This window comes from Ambystoma mexicanum, chromosome 3p (assembly GCF_040938575.1).
Source record: "Ambystoma mexicanum isolate Mex_15411 chromosome 3p, UKY_AmexF1_1, whole genome shotgun sequence".
In the NCBI taxonomy this organism is placed as follows: Eukaryota; Metazoa; Chordata; class Amphibia; order Caudata; family Ambystomatidae; genus Ambystoma; species Ambystoma mexicanum.
The window spans coordinates 563,546,826-563,567,153 of NC_090925.1; the positions used below are offsets into that span (position 1 = coordinate 563,546,826).

Sequence of the window (20,328 nt, forward strand, 5' to 3'; positions counted from 1 at the left end):
ATATACTTCTCCTTTGTTTCAGAGAACTTAAAGCTAGCAAGTTAAATAACTGATGACAAACCTTTTAAACAGTGCCATATAAAACCCTGTTCCTGTCCATTTCAAATCAAATGCTGTAATTGGAACAAGTTACTTACCTGTAACTGCTGTTCTCAAGCATGGGTCTGGCATTGATTCACATGCTCATGAATATTCCCCATCAGGCTGGGAATCCTCGGTAAAAGAAAAAACAGTTTCACCTTAACTTACAAAATGTCTTTCGCCTGTTGGGGAGAATTCTCAGAAATGTGCCAATTCCCTCCACCTTAAAGACCCCCAGCAACTTTGCTGGCTTTTGAGGATTTTCTTTTTTTAACCTGGAGAGATTGTGACCCTTTTCTTCTACTCTTCCATGTATTTTTATGCAATTTTGTACACTGTTTCCTTTGGTTGTGGAGTCTGACGAACTCCATAGTCATCTTTTACATTGTGTCACACAGCAGCTTCAGTGCAGTGGCACAGGGAAGTCTTTCAGATTTCCCAAAGGTTTAAATACCTTCTCTTGGATAAACTGTTTTACAATAGACTGCTAGTATCCCCTTCGTCTAGTGTCTCATGTAACATTTTTATTGTTACCCTTTTCGCACTGAATGGCTGGTGGCAGTGGTTTCGTTTGAACTACCCCATGGTGCGTCTTTACCACAGGCTGCGTTTGCAGCTACAGTAAAGCACACACCGGAGCCATTTTTGTCAAAATGGCCCCTGGTCAGCTTTTTTCGCCATTTGTTTGTGGAAAGGTCCTTCTTGAGATTTGCTCTGCGTGCCAAACCAGGCTTGGTCTTTGTTAATTTCGCCTTTGGCAGGATTCACAAGTGAAACCCGCCTCTGGCTCCATAGTATCTGGGGTAGGCAGGAAGTGAGGGAGGTGCCCGAAACTCCCTGTGCTTAGTCTCCTAGGAGACGCAAATGCACTCTATGATGATTGGCCGGCAGACCATCCGGCAAGGACAGACACCCTGCTGGGTGACTGACAGCTAGGCTGGAATGAATGGGAGAGAACTGAACAAAAGGTGAGTCTTTTGGCTTGGAAGGCAGAATCGACCACTGGACGAAGGAACCGAAGAACTTGAAGAGGACACCTGCTGCAACTCCTGGACCGTTGGTTTGCCCGGTGAAGCCCTGCTGCAGTGCCGAAACGCCAAGTTCGCATCGACAGAAGCCCCTGCAAGGACAACTTCTCCTCTTGAGTTGGTGGATCAATCAACTCCAAAGTAAGCCACCTAGACATCCATCTCAGAGCTGGGTGAATTTCTACAGAGTTGCTGCTGGAAACCGTATTGCCAGGGAGAGGAACACCAGATTGTGTGCGTTGCTTTTAAGCTGGCCTAGAGCTTTTGGAAGATCCTCTGGACTCCCAAGAAGCAGGACTGACCGAGCCTGAGCCCCCTCAACAGAGTGGGGTACCCCAGAAGCAAGGAAAGTCCATCTCGACAGCCAGGAACTGCAGTGCTGTCATTTGTGGTAGACGCGAGTAGCTGAAACACTGAACAGCCACTGAAAGTGAACTTTGCCGGTTGCGAGTTTTGACCGTGCCAGTGCATTGCAGGAGTCATCTGACATACTCCCTCGTTCCCACGACTGAGGCCCAGATACAGCGAGATCTGCAGAGCTGCACAGGAACAGAGGTCATCAGCTGCATCTTTTTCTTCATTTCTAAGGTACTGTAAAAAGTCTGAGAGAACTTACCTCTTCCTGTAGAGTGCTTGCAACTTCTACAACTCACAAGCCTAATCAGCTTGTGGTCCTACATTTGATTCTTCTTTTTCTTCAAAGACTTCTAAAACATTGTGCAAATACATTTCTTATTTACCTGCAAACAAGTGCTCCAGCTCATATAGACTTTTGCCCAGTGACTTTGGCTTAGCCTGTTCCACTGAATACCTCCTGTTGGCGAGTGGGGGGGAAATCCCAAAGTGTTTCCCTGGTTGAGAATATTTGTGGTCTCTTGCATGTTCTAATAATCTTTTCCATTTAACCTAATTTCCAAGTTCTTCTAAATGCAACAGTGATACATTAATGTCCCCAGCACCCTAGACATTGAAGTCACCTGAGGGTGTAGGTTGTGTCTGTGGGCCATCCCAAAAGGGTACATAATGATTTAGAAACTTCAGAGTGTGTGTTTTGAAGTATATTTGTGTGGTGTTTTTTATTGCTCCCTTCTGAAGAAGGCTTATTATAACTGACTGATAAATTAATAATTGTTTTATTAAGAAACCTTGTGTGTAAGAGATTTATTTGAATAATTCTCACTGTGAATCTCTGTGCAACCCCCCTACAGCTCACATTGTCCCCTCTTGAGATAAGCCTGGCTGCTCCACGCGCTACCAACATGTTGAGTGTATACTTATACCAAAGGTTGGGTTTCTATTGCCAGGAGGTCAGGGTTGTTGTAGTGCACCCAAAGGGTGCTGCATCCAATCTTGCCTAACAAGTATTATACAAAATGAAGGTTTATTATAAATAAAAGTAGGCCAAGGAAAATCTTGGTGGCAAGTAGTTTGTCATAGAATAATAAACAATATAAAAACACACCACAGTGCTGAAGGTACACCGACCAAAGCACAGATTTTGTTTAGAGCAACTAGCAGTATTTCTAGGCAAGTCATAGCTAATCATACACATATGAAATAGATCACACAGTCAGGGGGAGTAAAACCACAAGTTACTTTTAGATTCCTTACAGTAATTCAAGGGTAGTAAACCCCATCGGTTATGCAGTGGCACTCAGTTAAATAAACACATAGTAAACTGTTACGGAGCATTCTAATTTCTGTGCTAATTCCCTTAAACCTTCGAGACCCCTAGCTCTTTTGCTGGACTTTCGGACTTAATTTTAATTCTGGAGAGTGAGCCCTTTTTCTTACTCGCTCATGTATTTTGATCGGATTTGGTTCTTCTTGGAGTCCGACAAACTCCACAGGCATCTACTTTTTGTATGGTGGCACACAGCACCTTCAGTGTAGTGTCACAGGGAAATCCTTTAGATTTCTCATAAGGTTAAAAAAAACATTCTCTTGGGTGAGCTACTGTTTCCAAGACTAGTAAAGTGAAATTCGTTTTACTGATTGCTGGCTACCCTCAGTCTCTCACGGGGTACCAGGCTCCTCGTGATCAGTCACCCTGCACTGCCTCCAAGCCCACCACGCACTTAGGTGCTGTAAAACTAACCGTACAGTCCCCTGTCTCCTTGCACTTACCCAGAGCCACGCTGCCCTGGTTGCACTTACTCAGAGCTTTACTGCCCTGTTTTCCCCTTGCAGCCCCAGCCCCCTCCCTTTCCCCTTGCACTTCTCGTTTCTCGCACGATCTGAATGAGACGGGCCTAGTAAGACAGTTTGTCTTGTCCACCGTCTTCCCTCCCTTGTCGCACCTATAAACACTTGTGTACAGGCGTGTTATAAATTACATATCTTATCATATCTGCAATAAACAGACCCCCTCCTGAGGGATGACACGACAGAGGTCTTCTATACTGAAGAGAAACACATTGCTATGGTCCCCACTAGCCTCAGATGTATTCCGATTTTATACAGCGGTTGTCCTGGCTACCTTTGGTGAAAAGGATACAAAACCCCACAAATACAAATGGAGGAACAATCTATTGCTCCGGCGAAACTGGCATGATCAGGCCTATTGAGTGTCCAGTTGGGAGAGGAAAGGGTTCCTAGAAGGTATCAGTGAAGAGGGGGGATCAAAGTCACTCTGTGTAGGACAGTCCAAGGAGCTTCCGGAGTAGGGGCATTCAGCGATGCACCCAAGCTAAAATTTCATGGGGGGCGCAACCCCTTAAATGTTGGGAGAGGTGCTAACTTAAGAGGCTGTGGGGGAGGGGCAAATTTACTTGTGTGGGAGCAATGGGGCATCTAACATCTATACACATTATTTCTGATGAGTCTATTTTGGTGAAGCGTCAATGTTACAAACAGTTAACTCGCTCCTTCATTTCTGATATTTCACACTCAAGGACTGCTGTGAGAATGGGATGTCTCCTGTCCCCAAAACCCTTCTAATCAACTCCCCCGGCATGCAAGTGCTAACCCCACATCACGATTCCAAGTGCCAAAACATGTATGTATTTGAATGCAGGTGGTAACAGTGAAATGCTTTGTTAACAGGGCCTTTGTTAACAGCGAAGGCCAGGTTCTGTCCATGGCTCCGTAGGTCAGCCAGGTCGAGTGAACATAACCCCAAAAGGTTCGGGGAGGGGGCTCTAGACCCCGATCTGCTCAATGGTGTTGCACCACTAGTGTGGGAGCAATGGGGCCTATATCTTCTTTACACATTATTTCGAATGGGACTTTTCTGGTGAAGCTTCAATGTTACAAGCAAAATACCTCAATTTCTGAAAAGTCACACTTAAACCCTCCAGTGAGAATGAGCTGTCTCCTCTGCATGTCTACAAAGCATCCTGCACCCCACAAGTCACACTCATCGCACCACATTTGCAATTTGAGGAGCATTATTAGAAATGTTAAATGTATGACTGATGGACCAAGGGGTTTTTAGCCAGCTTTGAAAACAGTACCTACAGTGAAAGGTCAGGCACCCCCATTTTTCATAGCATCTGTTGAAAATTTAACAAAGGTTATGACATGTACAAACCTAGCACTTATATTTTACAGCACTGAGAACACACTGCTCAATGACATTCACACAGCTGGGGGTCTACAGAACTGAGAAGGGACTGGGCAAGGACATTCACACTTCTGGGGACTTGCAGCACTTGGAAGGCACTGCTCGAGGACATTCCATCACTGGGATTCTACAGCACAGAGAAGACCCTGCTCAATGACATTCTAAGCACATGGTGTACATGCACAAGCAGAGGTTGCCTTGCAGAAAACAGAACAGACTGGATTGGCTGCTTCAGCCGCTCAGTTCCAAGTCTGCAAATAAAACGTTTTTATGCAGATTTATTATAAAGGTGCTGAGAGGATAGTTTAGTACAGCTAAATGAAGAAAAGTTCTGTGGACATGGTACATAAAGTTAGGTGATGTTAACCAGTTAACATTTTCAGAATTAATTTGTGTTTGTTTATTTATAGCACACGCCAGACCCGGAGGTATCAGGGCGCGGAGACAAGGATATTTTAAGCTTACAAAGTTACATAATGTAGTACAGTGGAATTTACAAATGTACATGTGAGGTGAGGGGCTTACAGAGTTGCATAGTGTAGCACAGAGGAATTTACAAATGTACATATTCCATATTAAGGTATAAGCGTACAGGGCATAGTAGAGTTGCCAAGAATATAGGAAAAGTAAGGAGGGCAGTCGTGTAAAGGTAGGTAATGTTGGGAGAGGTTAACAGCCTTTCTCTCCCTAGTCTGGATTTAGAGATCCTTCGATTTAAACCAATTGATAATGTTACACCTGAAGTGTCGGAATGTTTTGTTTTCCCTTGGGTATGGAGGCAGATAGTTCCATAGTTGGCCAGCTTTCACAGGGAAGCTGTTTCCCCCAATGGTAGCTCGTTTGAATGGTTGAACTGTCAAGCAGTTGGTTTAAGTTGATCTCGTGGGTCGGAATGTCAGTCTTTTGTTGAACCTCTTAGTGAGGTACGGGGGTGCTGCATTGCTGAGGGCATTGAAGGTTGGGGAGGCAGTTTTAAGTTTGATTTGATCGAGAGTAGATAGCCAGTTATTTCTCCTTGCTGAGGAGATGTGATCTTTTTAGACATTCCTAACGCCGCCCTTAAGGTGTTGTTTTGGAGTAATTGTATTTTCTTAGTGATATATTTGTTGGCACTAATGTAAAGAGCGTTACAATAATCCAATTTAGATAGCATTTACTTGTTTTGTCAGGGTGAGACCATAGTCGAGGTAAAAACCTAGTGTTTTTACCTCCTTCATCACCTTACTCGTGTTGCTGTCTATGTTGAAGGAGGTAGATTTATGGCAGAGTTTGTTAATGTTAATTGGGGTCCCCAAGATGATGAGCTCCGTTTTATCATCTTTCAGGCATAGGCCATGGAGTGCCATCCATGCCTGGATGAGGTATATCCTATTCACCAAGGCCAAATCCTGGTTGTAATCCCCTGTAAGTGGGAAGAGAATATGAGTGTTATCTGCATAGTTAGTGTAGGTGACACCAAGACAATCCAGATCGTCAAAGAGGGGCTTGGTGAATATGTTATACAGAGTAGGAAAGACGCAGGAGCCTTGGGGGGCACCACATGTAATGGGGATAGGATCAGCTGCTTCTGAGGTAGAGAAGACTCATCGTTCTTTCGCTCAAGAAAGATTGGATCCACGCTATGGCGTGTTGTGAGAAGTGTGCAGCCGATTCTAAGTGGTTGCAAAGAACAGTGTGGTCCACCAGGTCGAACGCTGCTGAGAGATCTAGGAGGAGTAATAAGGTGCATTTATCCCGATCTCTCAGCTCGTCAACTTGTGCCTTGAGGTCGATGAGTGCCGTTTCAGTTCCGTGCTGAGGTCTGAAACCTGATTGCCGAGTACCCAGGAGTTTGTTCTGTTCCAAAAAGCGCTGAATCTGTAAGTATGCCACCTTGTCTAGTATCTTGAGGAGGAATGGCACCGTAGTAATTGGTCTGTAGTTTGTAGGTATAGCAGGGTCAAGAGTTTGTTTCTTCAGAAGAGGAAGGACACAAGATTCCTTGAGATTCCTTAGGATAGTACCTGAGATGAATGAAGCGTTAAGCTTGGAGATAAAGAGATCTCTTGCAGCGCGTGTTAGGGAGAATTCTCTGTTTAGGCTGAATTTCCTAACCTAGTGAGTCCCCCAGCAGCTTTGCTGGATTTTTGGGGTTTATTTTTTTCTCCTGCCAAGAGTGAGACTCTTTTACCCTCACTCTTGGACATGACTTGAGAGTGTTTCTGTGACTTGCTATGTGCTTATGGGCTATGGGGTATTTTTTCCCCATAGGCTATCATTGGTTTTTGAATGTGTGTTACACAGCACCCTCAGTGCAGTAACACAGGGGTGTCATAGTGACCCCCAAACAGACTCCACACCCTGGGACTGACTACTGTCTCCCTGGGTCTGTAAAGTCACCACTGACTTTACTAGTCTTAACTTAGGAACTTAACCAGTACAAACCATCATACTGTGGAAGTACTGGTAGGGGCAATTAGTTTGCCCCTGGGTCTGTTGTCGAGGGGGTACTGTCCCGTCCCCCCTCGCCGAGTTTCTGGCTGGTGGCAGTAGATACCACAGAAATATTCCACCGGAATATTTCCCAATGGGATTTCCCATTGATTTTAATGCACCACTTTTTGGTGCAATGTTAAAGATACCGCCGATTTATTTAATATAAATTCACCGGTTGGGATTTTTTGCCAGAACTCACCACCAAAATGGCGTCTAGGTTCACTTCAGTAACCCTGAACCCGAGTCGAGCCTTTGTTCCACTTTTGGCGGGCTTCTGCACAGAAGCCCTCCAAAGTGGTGCCATTCTGTCTGGGTACCACAGGGGGTGTGGGAGGGGGTTTAGGCACCCTGGACTGAGTTGCCTTGCCAACTCATGTCGCACTCTGGTGTGATTGGCCCAAGTGGTGAGCCGCCCCGCTCACCACTTAGCATGTTTGAGTGACAGCTAGGCTGTGTGAATGGGGGTCTGCTGCATAAAAGCAGGGTTTTTGGGACTGGTTCTTCAGAAGTCGCCACAGGACCTAAGAAGCCGAAGAGGGAGAAGCCGAGCCGACCTGCCAAGACGACACCACCGGTGGAGCCCTGCAGAACCGTCTCACCACTTTTCCCAACGACAGAGGAGATCTCCAGCCGGGAGAGTCTTCTTCCCTTGACTGGTGGGGACAACCAGTTTGCCTTCTTTTCGCCTCCCTGAAGCATCTCGTGGCCGCCTTGCCTGTGCCAAGCACCCCGGCAACCGGGATACCACTTTTTACCTCAACCGCGAAAGAGGGGTAACATCCTTTTAACCGGAAAACTCCACGGCTGGTTTCTTCCCTGGTAGTGCAACAACCTTCAGCTTTCCTCCACGTCGAGATCTTCTCTTCCTCTGGACGACGCCGTGACTTGCACCCACTACCAGGAACAACTGCCACCGCTGGAGGATCCTTTCCATTTTAAAGGTACCGTGTTCCGCCCGGCTTCCCTTGCCACCGATTGTACGGGGTAGATTTAGCCCTCGGCTCTCGAACCTGGGTAAGCCTGGGACACCCTAACTAAACTTTTCTAAACTTGGTAAAACCTTTTCTACTCACCTGTAAAGACTTGTGACATTGTGTGATCTTGGACATCTTTTCGCCTGGCTTTCCCTAGAGTGGGCCTGGCAACCGAACTTCCTTGCTCCGCAATAGACTGCCTTTCTAAACTTACTGTGAATCTGTGAAAAGTGTTTTACCTTGCTGTTTATTACTTCTGCCTTTTCCCTCTCTTTTTAACTAACTTGTTGGAGTGCCATCTAACGTTAAGCGCTCACCTCTGTTTGGAAATAAGTGGTGTTAACTTAGACTTGTCCAACAAATAACTAGGGATGTACATATAAGTAATAGTGACTGTGTTTTGACTTCCTTACCTTTTCTGTGCTAGTGTAATTTATGTGTGTCTTTTAAATAAATAATTATATACTTTTACACCTAGCTCTGGTCAGTGTTTGCTTGTACTACTGTGCCTCTGTACCTATTATGTATGCTCTATATACTGCCTAACTCTTCTTGAGGGAAGTCTGACTGCTCAGCCACAGCTACCAGGTAAATCTGGGTGGTACAGACTGCTACCAAGTGGGTTTACTGCCAAACACCTGTAGTCTTAAATCTTTTGCAGTGGTCCCAGAGGTAACTGCACAGGTTTCTGCCTAACAGCGCGTTTTATAATTTGGGCAGGACATTAGTTTCCTCGGCAGTTAGAATGCTTGAGAGAAAGTATATTTTTTTCAACTTCTAATATTGTAGTTTTATTGAAATTAAAGCGAAGTTCTGGTTTAGGTAAGATGAGTACATTTCTGGGTTGGGTAGTGGATGTTGGTACATTTAGTTTTTTTTGGCAATTTTTACTTTAAGCGTGGAAATTTTTTCATTAAGTGCTTTCTGTATATCAGCACACCATGTCTTGTCTGTAACAATTATCAGGTGCAGAGATGGGGTTTTCTAATTCCTTTAATATAGCGAAAAGTTCCTTTGTACCCGATTTGGCCTGTAGTATCCTGTTGTCAAAGCTGTCTTTTTTAGCTAGTCGTATTTCATTTTTATAATTTTTGTGGAGATAATAAGGATCACCTTATTCACCTCAGATGGTGTTGACCTCCATATGGATTCACTTTTTCGTTTTTCTTTTCTCAATGACTTAAGGTATGGTGTAAACCAGGCATTTAGACGGGCTCTTGGTTTATTACTCCTCATTTTTAAAGGGGAAATAGTATCGAGGGCTTCTGATACAGCTTTGTTAAAATTCATTCACTAAAGTAGATGGATCAAGTGAGTCTGAGGTTATGTTCTTTTTATTTCTGCGGGTGCTATAGGATTGTTTGGACTTGGTTAGTTTTAGAGTCTATGGTGAAGGTTATAAACAAATGGTCCGTCCGCCCTTGGGGCTGATATTGGTGATGGTGATGTTGATGTTGCAGTTGTAATTGGTAACCCAGTCACGAGTTCTGCGCTTATCATGGGTAGGCCGAGTTACTTTTTGCAAGAAGCCAAGTTCAGAGAGGGCATTGGTGATGGTTGTAGCTTTGGTATCATTAGGGTATTTGTAGCCTATGTTCATGTCTCCTATTAAGAGTAGCTGGGATGCGTTTCTTTAGGTTGTCTGACATGTAGCATGGAAAGGTCCTCTTGGAAGGAGCCAATGGGGCCCAGGGGCCTGTAGATAAAATGTATAGTAATAGTTTGTGAGTTTGAAATAGGTAACTTTATAGTGAGGGATTCGCAGGAGTTGGTGTGCATTGGAGCTACTACTCTCATAGCTAGTGTAGATTTAGCTATAACTGCTATACCCCCACCACGGGTATTACCTCTGTCTTCTCTTAAGATCGAGTAATTTGCTGGGACAGCAATCAAGGTTGGGTCTGCTGCGGCCAGGATTCAGTGATGGCTAAGAAGTCGTAGTTCTCCGTTTCTACTAAATCAGCAATTTCTGTAGCATGTGCTACTAGAGATCTTGCGTTAAGTGCTCATTTGAGCGGATGGGTTGTGAAGTTAATGTTGAGGTAGGCTTAGTCTTGCTATAGCTAAGGGTCGTTGTAGTGTGACATGTATTGAGTTTAGGTGGTTTCAAAGTTGTTTTGAGGGTAGTACTGAAGTTATTAGTACTCGGTTTCGTATGAGTATCTTTAGAATAATAGCTATGACTAGTCTGGAGTCTAGCTGGTGGTTTGTATATTTTAGGTAGTCTTTAACGTAACTTGAGGGTCCTGAGCAAGAGGTCGCATGGAGCATTTGTTCTGGTCTCGTTAGGTAGGGCATTAGGCAGGCGAGATTTTATCACTTGATGGGAGTGGCTAATCCTGGTAGTCTGTGAGGTGTTTTGGGCAGTCCAGCACCCAATTGAGGGTATTGTAGTCATGATGGCCATTAGGTAGAGGGTAGTGGCAAGCATGTGCTATAATGTACAGTTGCAGTGTTACCTATGGAATTCGACTTGGCACTAGCATGGATCATCACAATAGGCTAATTTGACTTGGCACTAGCATGGAAAGCTGCACTGGTGTGAATGCTGGTTACCTGCGATCCAACTGGAGTTTGTAAAACTGGCCTCATCACTGCACCGCCACCGTTGTTGGGGGCTTCAACTTTCATCTCAAGGACTTGCCGGTTTTGGCTCAAAAACTAGAAGGGTGACAAAACGTTGGTCTGTGGTTAAGTTTATTTACGGTTTCAAATTAACACTTCTTTACCCACATTCATCGCTCTATGGACAATAAGTAGCAACAACGGTACCCGTTTGATAAGAATTGGTGTAGTAACACTGAGACTTCACAAACCTTATCTGCTTGGTATTAGGTATCCCACCTTTTGTTATAGGTCTGTACTACACAAGTGTGACTTAGCAGCCAGGCCCATCAAGAGGGATAAATGTGAGCTGTAGAGATGTAGCAATGAAATTTGCCAATACAAGTAGCCAAGTAACACTAGCAGAGAGATGTCTTGGCACTGCTTGTCCCACCTGAGAAGCAGACCTAGAGTGTGTATCTAGGCAGTAGTGTTGTGTAAAGGTGTACAGGTGAAAATGTGTACATAACTCCAGGTGGCTGCTTTGCAAATGGAATTAAGAGGAACATTTGCAATGAATACCATGGTAGCCCCTGTTAGGGAGAATTCTCACAATGTGCCCACTCCTCCCACCTCAGAGCCCTCCAGATCTTTTGCTAGACTTTGAACTTTTCAAATCAATGCATTTTCTGTGTTTGTTTCTTGTTGGTTATGGAGCCTAACCAACTCCATAGGCATCTTTTTCTATTATGTCGCACAGCACCCTTAGTGCAGTGACACAGGGAAGCCTTTTAGGCTTTCCCAAGGTTTAACTACTTTCTCTGGGATAAACTACTGTTTCCCAGAGTAAGTAAAGTGAAATTGACTTTACTGGTCTTTTCAATTCCTAGACCCAGCACACCCTATCATACAATAGAGTGCTGGAGGGGTTACTTAGTATCCACAGTGTCTAGATACTCATGTAGCAGTCACATGCAACTTTTCCTCTCCGAATGGCTGGAGGCAGTGGTTTTACAACTAACTACCATGATTTTTTCCGATCGCAAACTATTCGGAGCTCCGGTAACGTTAAATTGCGGGAGCCATGTTTTTCAAGATGGCGTCTGAACCTCCTTTGTTAAAACAGTTCCATGTCTTCTTTTTTCGCCATTTCCTTGTGGAAAGGTCCTTCTAGAGTTTTCTCTGCCCGCCAAACCAGGTTTGGTCTCTGTTCATTCGCCTTTGGTGGGCTTCAGGAGTGAAGACCGCCTTTGGCTCCAGGGTGTCTGATGTAGGCAGGAAGTGAGGGAGGTGCCCAAAACTCCCTGTGCTTAGTCTCCTAGGAGACCCAAATGCACTGTGTGGTGATTGGCTGGCTGACTGTTCTGCAAGCACAGCCACCCTGCTGGGTGAGTGGCAGCTAGGCTCTAATGAATGGGAGAGAACAGAATAAAAGTCGAGTCTCTTGCCTTGGAAGGCAGAGTCCACCACTGGACGAAGGAACCGAAGAAGAGCTGGAAGAGGATGACTGCTGCAACTCCTGGACTATTGGTTTGCCCGGTGAAGCCCTGCTGCAGGACCGAATCGCCAAGTTTGCATCGACAGAGAAGCCCTGCAAAGGACAACTTCTCCCTTTGAATTGGTGGGACCAATGAACTCCAAAGTAAGCCACCACGATACCCATCTCGGAGCTGGTTGAATTTCCTCAGGGTTGCTGCAGGAAACCATAGGACCAGGGAGAGGGACACCAGCTTGTGTGCGTTACTTACAGCCACCGGAATTGAAGTTCGCCAGTTGCAAGCTTTTTGGCCAGTCCCCAGACATCCTCCCTCATGTACCCATGACTGAAGCTCAGGAACAGCGAGATCTGCATGAACTGCCAGGAACAGACGTGTTCAGCTGCATCTTTTTATTCAGTTGTAAGGTACTGTGAAACGAGACAGAGTACTTAACTCTCGCGGTGAAAGTGCTTGAAACTTTCTCAACTAGCAGGCCTAATCAGCTGGTGACCCAACATATAATTCTTCACATTAAAAACTACTTCTGAGAACTTCTACAGAGACTTTACCGTTTACTTACCAGAACTGTTTTTATCCTATCCAAGACTTTAACCCATTGACTTTGGCCTAGCCTATTGAATTGAATCTTCTGGTGAACGCAAAGTATTTGCACTGTCAAAGAAACTTGTAATTATGCTATGTTATGAAACTATTCCTTTTTGCTCCTCCTTCAAAGTATTCTGAATGCCATTTTGCTCCTCCTTCAAAGAATGCCTCAGAAACTTAATGAGTATAGTATTGAAGTATATTTGTGTATGATACCTAACTGCCTCCTTCTAGTGAATGTTTTATAAATGACTGTTGAATAAATTAATAAGTGTTCAAACAAACTCTTACACTCAAAGTTTCTTGGTTAAACACCTGTGATTGTAGACCTCTGTGTAACATCATTACAGCTCACATTCCCCCTTGAGATAAGCCTGGCTGCTTAGCTCCGCTACCAAAAACTGTGTAGTACAGACTTCTACCAAAGGTTGGTTTTGCTTACACCTGTAGTCAGTTGTGTGTAGTGGTCCCAAAGGGTACTGCATACAAACTCTGCCTAACACGCACTCTGTTGAGGGAGCTCAGGCTCGGTCAGTTTTGCTTCCTGGGAGTCCGGAGGATCTTCCTGGAGCTCTTGGCCAGCTTATAAGCAGCAAACAATCTGGTGTTCCTCTCCCTGGCTATCCGGTTCCAACAGCGACTGCAGTGGATACTCGACCAGCTTTCAGAGGATGTCCAGGTGGCTTACTTTTGAGTTGGTTGCACCAATCACCTCCAAGGGAGACGTTGTCCTTGCAGGAGCTTCTCTGTCGATACGAATTTGGCGTTTCAGCACAGCAGTAGGGCTTCACCGGGCAAACCAACGGTCCAGGAGTTGCAGCAGGAATCTTCTTCAAGTTCTTCTTCGGATTCCTTCGTCCAGTGGTCGACTCTGCCTTCCAAGCCAAAAAGCCTCGCCTTTTATGCAGCTTGCTCCCATTAATTCCAGCCTAGCTTCTAGCTGTTCCTATGGAAAAGGCTGGTGGCAGTGGTTTTACAACGAACTACCATGATTTTTCTCGACCGTGAACACCAGTAGCTAAAAATCACGGGAGCCATGTTTTTAAAGATGGCGCCTTAACCCCCTTTGTTTAAACAGGTCCCAGTCTTTTTTCGCTGCTTCTTTTTGGAAAGTTCCTTCTAGTGTTTGTCTCTGCGTGCCAAACCAGGTTTGGTCCCTTTGTTCGTGTGCCTTTGGCGGGCTACAGGACTGAAGACCGCCTCTGGCACCTGAGTGTCTGGGGTGGGCAGGAAGTGAGGGAGGTGCCCGAAACTCCCTGTGCTTAGTCTCGTAGAAGACTCAAATGCACTCTGGCGTGATTGGCTGGCTGACTTTCCGGCAAGGACAGCCACCCTGCTGGGTGAGTGGCAGCTAGGCTGGAATGAAAGGGAGAAAACTGTTTAAAAGGCGAGTCTCTGACTGGAAAGCAGAGTTTACCACTGGAACAAAAGAACCAAAGAAGAGCTAGAAGAGGACGGCTGCAACTCCTGGACCGTTGGTTTGCTCGGTGAAGCCTTGCTGCAGGTCCGAATTGCCAAGTTCATCTCGACAGAGTAGCCATTCAAGGACGACTTCTTACTTTGAGTTGGTGGGACCAAATCAACTCGTAAGCCACCTGGATACCATTCTCAAGGTTGGTTAGGATTAATCGGGGAGAGGGATACCAGCTTGTGTCCTTGAATCTACAGCTTCTGGAACTGAAGTGACTATCTTGTTTGCTTTTCGACGATCCTGTGCAGTGCAGGAGTCCCCCAACGTCCTCCATCTTGTCCCCACAACTGAGGCTCAGGAACAGTGAGATTTGCAGGACCTGCCAGGAACCAACATAGTCAGCTGCATTTTATTCTTCATACTAAGGTACTGTGCTAACCCGATTGAGAGAACGCCAATCTTGTGTAACTTTCCCAACTTACAGGCCCAATCAGCTTGTGACCCGACATACGATTCTTTTTCGCCTAAACTACCTCTGAGAACTTTTGCAAAGACTTTACTGTTTGATACCAGAACGGCTCCTTCCTATCCAGAACACTAGCCCATTGACTTTGGCCTGGCCTATTGACTTGAATTTAACTCCTCTGGTGAACTGAAACTATTTGCACTGTCTAACAAGTATATGTGATATATTCTACTTACCTTGCCCCTTTTGCTCACTTCCAAGTAACTGAACTGCCATTTGGCTCCTGTTTCAGGGGAGCTCAAACTGTCTCAAAGTATTAGAGTTTTGTATTTAAGTGTATTGGTATATAATATTAAGTTGTCTTCTGCTACTGAAATGTTTTCTAAATGATTGTCTAATACATTAATTAGTGTTTTACCAAGACACCTTGAGTATAAGTGTTTAGTTGAAACATTGTGATTGAAAGTCCTCTGTGTAACTACTTGTACTGCTCACAATCACTCTTGAGATAGGCCTGGCTGCTCAGCTCGCTACCAAAAACTGTGTCGTACAGACTTATACCAATAGTTGGTTTGGCTGACACCTTTAGTCCTAATTATGTGTAGTGATCCCAGAGGGTACTGCATGCAATTCTGCCCAACACCCAACGAAGACAAAACTAACAAAGGGACCAAAGCTGGTTTGGCGTGCAGAGAAAATCTCAAGAAGGACCTTTCCACAATGAAATGGCGAAAAAAGAGGACCGGGCCATTTTGACAAAAATGGAATCCATGGGTTCTTTACCGTGGCTGCGAACGCAGCCCGTGGTAAAATCCCATGATGGTAGTAAAAAGTAAACCACTACCACCAGACATTCAGTGAGCAAAGGGTAACACAACAATGTTACATGAGAAGCTAGACAATGGGTATACTAAGTAACCCCTCCAGCACCCCATTGTAAGATCGTGTGTGCTGTTCTAGAAAGTTACAAATGTAAGTAAAGCCAATTTCACTTTACTGCTCTGGGAAACAGTGGTTTATCCCAGAGATGGTATTTAAACCTTTGGCAAATCTGAAAGACTTCCCTGTGCCACTACACTGAATGTGCTGTGCGACACAATGTAAAAGATGATGCCTATGGAGTTTGTCAGACTCCACAACCAAAAGAAAGAGTACAAAATTCACATTAAAATAAATGAGAGAGTGGGGAAAAAAGGGTCTCACTCTCTACATGTTAAAAAAAATCAAGTCCTCAAAATCCAGCTAAATTGCTGGGGGTCTCTAAGGTACAGGGAATTAACACATTTCTGAGAATTCTCCCTAACAAGCTAGTACCTTCGTGAATACCCACAGTGCTGAGGCAATGCTGAAGGGGAGAACTTTCAACTGATAGTGGGTGTCCTCCATCATGAAATTATAAGTTACTCACCGTAATGACTAACGTACTACTATCCATAGTCCCCTTTCCTCCATACTTGTAATGTATGCAACATTTCTTCTCCATCATTTTGCCACAACTGATCTCTATGGTGTCTGGACCAACTCCTTAAATAGTTTTTAATTTTTTTTGTTTCTATGGCGAGCTCCAATGTACTTTCTGCCAATTTTTTTGCAGATCTTAATAGGCTCTGAGTCTCGCGTTTTTTTGCCCAAACTCCTTCGTCAAAATGATGTTTGTGGGTTTTTTGAGGTCCCTTCTGAATATTCAATGGGGGATCGATTGACCATATAAAATCGTGAAAAAATAGCGGATTACAATTTTGGTATAGGACTTCGGGATTCTCCCAATTATAGAGTCTGTCAAGACCGTCATTTAGACGTTCCCCTTCTCTCTTATATTTCACCAAACGATTTTTCTGAGCATTTACAACTACTCAATGGTCCCACACCTCTATTGTATCCCTACAATGCCAACTTATTTGTGTAACCAATCGCTTGTGGTCACTAGATCCACCATCTTCTACTGAGAAGTGTATACATTTCCCAAACCAATTTGCCGATAAAAAGACATAGTATAATGTTGACTCTATGGGCCCCCTCTTCCACGTTGTGGCAGGTGGAACATCCCCTTCTACAGTTCCATTCAGGAGTTTTAGATCCCTTTCATCAAAGAAGTTCAACCACTTTCTACCATTAGATGTTATTTCTTTTGTTTTTTCTTGTGCGGCATTTATTGTTGATTTTGATACATTGCGAGTTTAGATCTCCTGCGACTATTATATAAGCTCCAGGGTATGTTATACTAATGTCACTGAGCACTACTGAGATCGACTCTAAAAATTCCAGTATTTTTTCCCTGGCCGGATTCCAATACAGGTTAATAATAATTATCTCCTTGGATAGAGAATTTTCTGGGGGAGCGACTGCTCTCACTACAAGAATTCCTTCTTGTTTGCAGGGTATTGTTGTTATTTCTTTAAATAGGACCTTGCTGCAGGCGGTCATTAAACCCCCCATCGGTCTGCCCTTGGCTTTGCTATATGCTGGCTGTATTATTGAAATGAACCCCTCAAGTTCTGGTGTATTTACTAGCCAGGTTTCTTGTAGTAGAATCAAGTCACTCTCCCCAAATAGCAAGATTATCATTTTATTGTTTCTGAAAGAGCTGGACCCTCGCGAGTTCCAGCTGGTGATTCTTAAGTTTTTACTACTAAAGAGACGCTTGTACTACTCCCAACTTTTGACAGACTTGCATAATTATTTCTGGCAATATTGGCCAGGATAACGGTTGTAGCCCTTCTTTGGTTTGATCCTCTTTCTTTTTCTGCTGGTTAGCTTGCGTTGGAAAGCCGTTTCCCTGAGTTTCTTTGTTTTCCTCAGCTTCTTCACCTCCTGTAGCATAAGATGGCAATCTGTCATGCACTTCCAGTCCCAAGCAACACAGTTTTTCTGCCAAATTTAAGAAGGCCTTTACCCCTAATTTAGGCACAAATCCGACTTCGGCTAAACTTGTGCAGTCCGGTTTCAGAAAACTAACATATTCAATGTCTTTTGTTGAGAATAAATATAATTCGGGAAGCTTTTTAGCTAATAGCAAAATCGCTCCCCTGTTCAAAGGTTTGCCAGACTGTTTGTTTTCTTCATTTGTAAGCCAAAGTCTTGGGATTGAATAAGGGTTTTGATCTTCTTGGAGGGTTATTGAACTCTCAGCTAAAACTTCAGAAGGTGCAATTGCCACTGGAGCAATCGCATTTGCTTTACTTCGACACCTGCAAAGTGATCTAAATTATTTGACTCTGATTTGGGTAACGAATCATGATTTTTATCCTCTAAATGATCAATCACAGGTCTCGAAGATTCTGCTGGACTTCCATTCTTAGATCTTGACTTATTAAATATTGGAGCAATCCTTAAGCCCGTCTGATTCTGCATGGGAGCTTTCGAAACCGTTTTCTGCTTAAGCAAGAACATAGGTGCTATTTTTAGCAGCTTCCCTGTGATCTTTGATCTTGCTAAATCATGTTGCTGTTGGTTTTTGTCCAAATTTACTGATTTTTCTTCTGTCTGAGTACTCATCGATTTTTTTTACCATTTGCGTCTCTTCCACTACTTCTGGGACTCCATCTTATTTTTTTTCATTTGATGTTTTTTGGGCTTGTTTAATCTTGATCTTCCTTGTTCTTCCTGTTGGTAGGTGTCCTTTTCAGGATTCCTGCTGCTCATTTCCAATATAGTTTGATTTTCAAAATTTTTCTCCAAGTCCGAGATCCCCTTTACAAAACTATTTACATTTGATTTTTTTGTTTTTATGCTTTTCAAGTTTGTCTTCTTTTCTTGCCTACACCTTGATTTTGGTGACGTTTGGTTTGATTTTTGAGCCTTTCCCTTCTCCGTCTCTTGTAAGTTTGCTGGGTACTCTTCTTCAATGCGTTTACATTTTCGGTCGCTTCTTCTATAGAAATCTCAATTATTTCGTCTTGTTTTTCGATGAGGTGTTTCAATGATGGATCGGCGACCTGAGCCAAGCGGCAGAATTCTTCCATTACCGACTCGGATAAGGGAGTATCATCAACGAGGGCACTCGGACCTGGTGGTAAATCGTCTTTTTCAATTTCAGATTCTTGATTTGTCAAAGACTTTATTATATCTCTTGTGTTGATTTTTAATAACAGATCCTTAATCTCTGTTTTCCGTCAGCAAAGATGTTATTTGCTGCTTAATTTTGGTTAAATCTTCACTTTGCTTTATGAAACAGTGTTCCATTTTTACCAGTGTGGGGAGTACTGAACAATTTATTACATTATTTTGACCTGCCACTGAAAATTCCAGTTCGATATCCTTAGTCATTTCCATTAGTATCGCTGTGTGCGTCTGCACATCTCTTTTAAGGAGATCGAAAACTTTCACCAATTAATTCAGGGCATAGTTCAAAGCTGGTAAAGTTGAATCCCTTTCTTTGGGATCTTGATTCTTGTTTCCCGGGGCGGCACTTGGTCTATGGACTGGATGATCTATTGTAAATTCATCAAACGCAGCTGAATCCCTTCTAGGTGCCTCTGTTGAATTCAGTCTCTCTCCTTGAAATGATAAATGTTGAGTTAAATTCAGTAAATGGTTTGGGGTCCTTGTGAGATCCATTGCTGAATTTGGTAGTTCCAACTGTCCGTTCTCCATCTGTAGATTGGAGTTCTGTTTTAAGGGTCTTGAGGAATTTGAGGTGAGGGCACTTGAACTGTTATGTCGGCATTTCTGAAAGTAATGATCGATTGTCCCCTTTATGTTTGTTGATGTCAGGGTAAAATCCTTTAATTGTATGAGTGGAGTATTTCTTACTCTGTCTCTTAAAGTTGCTCCTATTGACCTCTCGTCAGCTTGCGGTTCTTGATGAACTTGCTCCTCCTCTCGATTGTTGTCCCTTGTCACAACCGTGGGAATTTGGGTGCCTGAAGAGTTTACCTCAGCCTGTGAGGACTTTTCAGTGTAAGAGCCATCCCATTCGGAAGCTCTTAGATCATCGACAAGAGGTCCACTCCTCTAATTGAAGCGAGAAGACATTTCTCAATGTTATGGAATTAAAAAGATGTAACGAGAAGAATCAAGGGATCAAAGGAGTAAAGTCTCCAACAGTCTCCCTGCTTCTCTCTCTTTTTTATTTTTATTTTTTTCCTGCAACTGAAGCGAATTGAGTTATAAATTCGCACTATTTTATCGTTTCAATTGTATTTCCAAATTTAAATGTTAGCATTGGTCTCCGAGAGACCAGTTATTGGACAGGTCCTTCTTGATATTTACTCTGCGCGTCAAACCAGGTTTGGTCCATTTGTTCGTTTTGCCTTTGGCAGGATTCACAAGTGAAGCCCGCCTCTGGCTCCAGTATGTGTGGCAAGGGCAGGAAGTGAGGAAGGTGCGTGAAACTCCCTGTGCTTAATCCCCATGGTTACAGGAATGCACCCATAGGTGATTGGCCGGCTGGCTGTCTGGCAAGGGCAGGTACCCCGCTGTGCGATTGACAGCGAGTCTGGAATGAATGCGAGAAACCTGCATAAAAGGTGAAGCTTTTTGGCTTGGAAGGCACAGTTGACCACTGGACGAAGGAATCTGAAGAAAAACTTGGAAGAGAAACTTGCTGCAACTCCTCGACCGTTGGTTTGCCCGGTGAAGCCCTGCTGTTGTGATGAAATTCTGAATTCGTTTCGACTAGAGAAGCCCTGCAAGGACGACTTCTCCCCTTGAGTTGGTGGGACCAATCAACTCCAAAGTGAACTTGTTTGGACATCTTCT

The 20,328-nt window shown here is 43.9% G+C and overlaps 1 protein-coding gene across 6 annotated transcripts in view; it reads right to left on the bottom strand.

Annotated features, from left to right (window-relative positions):
- NCOA3 (nuclear receptor coactivator 3) overlaps positions 1-20,328 on the bottom strand; it is a 1,125,593-nt gene that overhangs the window by 171,142 nt on the left and 934,123 nt on the right. For 5 of the 6 annotated variants that reach the window (XM_069651290.1, XM_069651288.1, XM_069651289.1 and 2 more), the window contains one exon: positions 10,680-10,784. The exons of the other annotated variant lie outside the window; for it this stretch is intronic. In XM_069651290.1, coding sequence (XP_069507391.1) covers positions 10,680-10,784 — 105 coding nt within the window. The remainder of the gene's footprint in view (positions 1-10,679; positions 10,785-20,328) is intronic. 6 annotated transcript variants of the gene reach the window in all.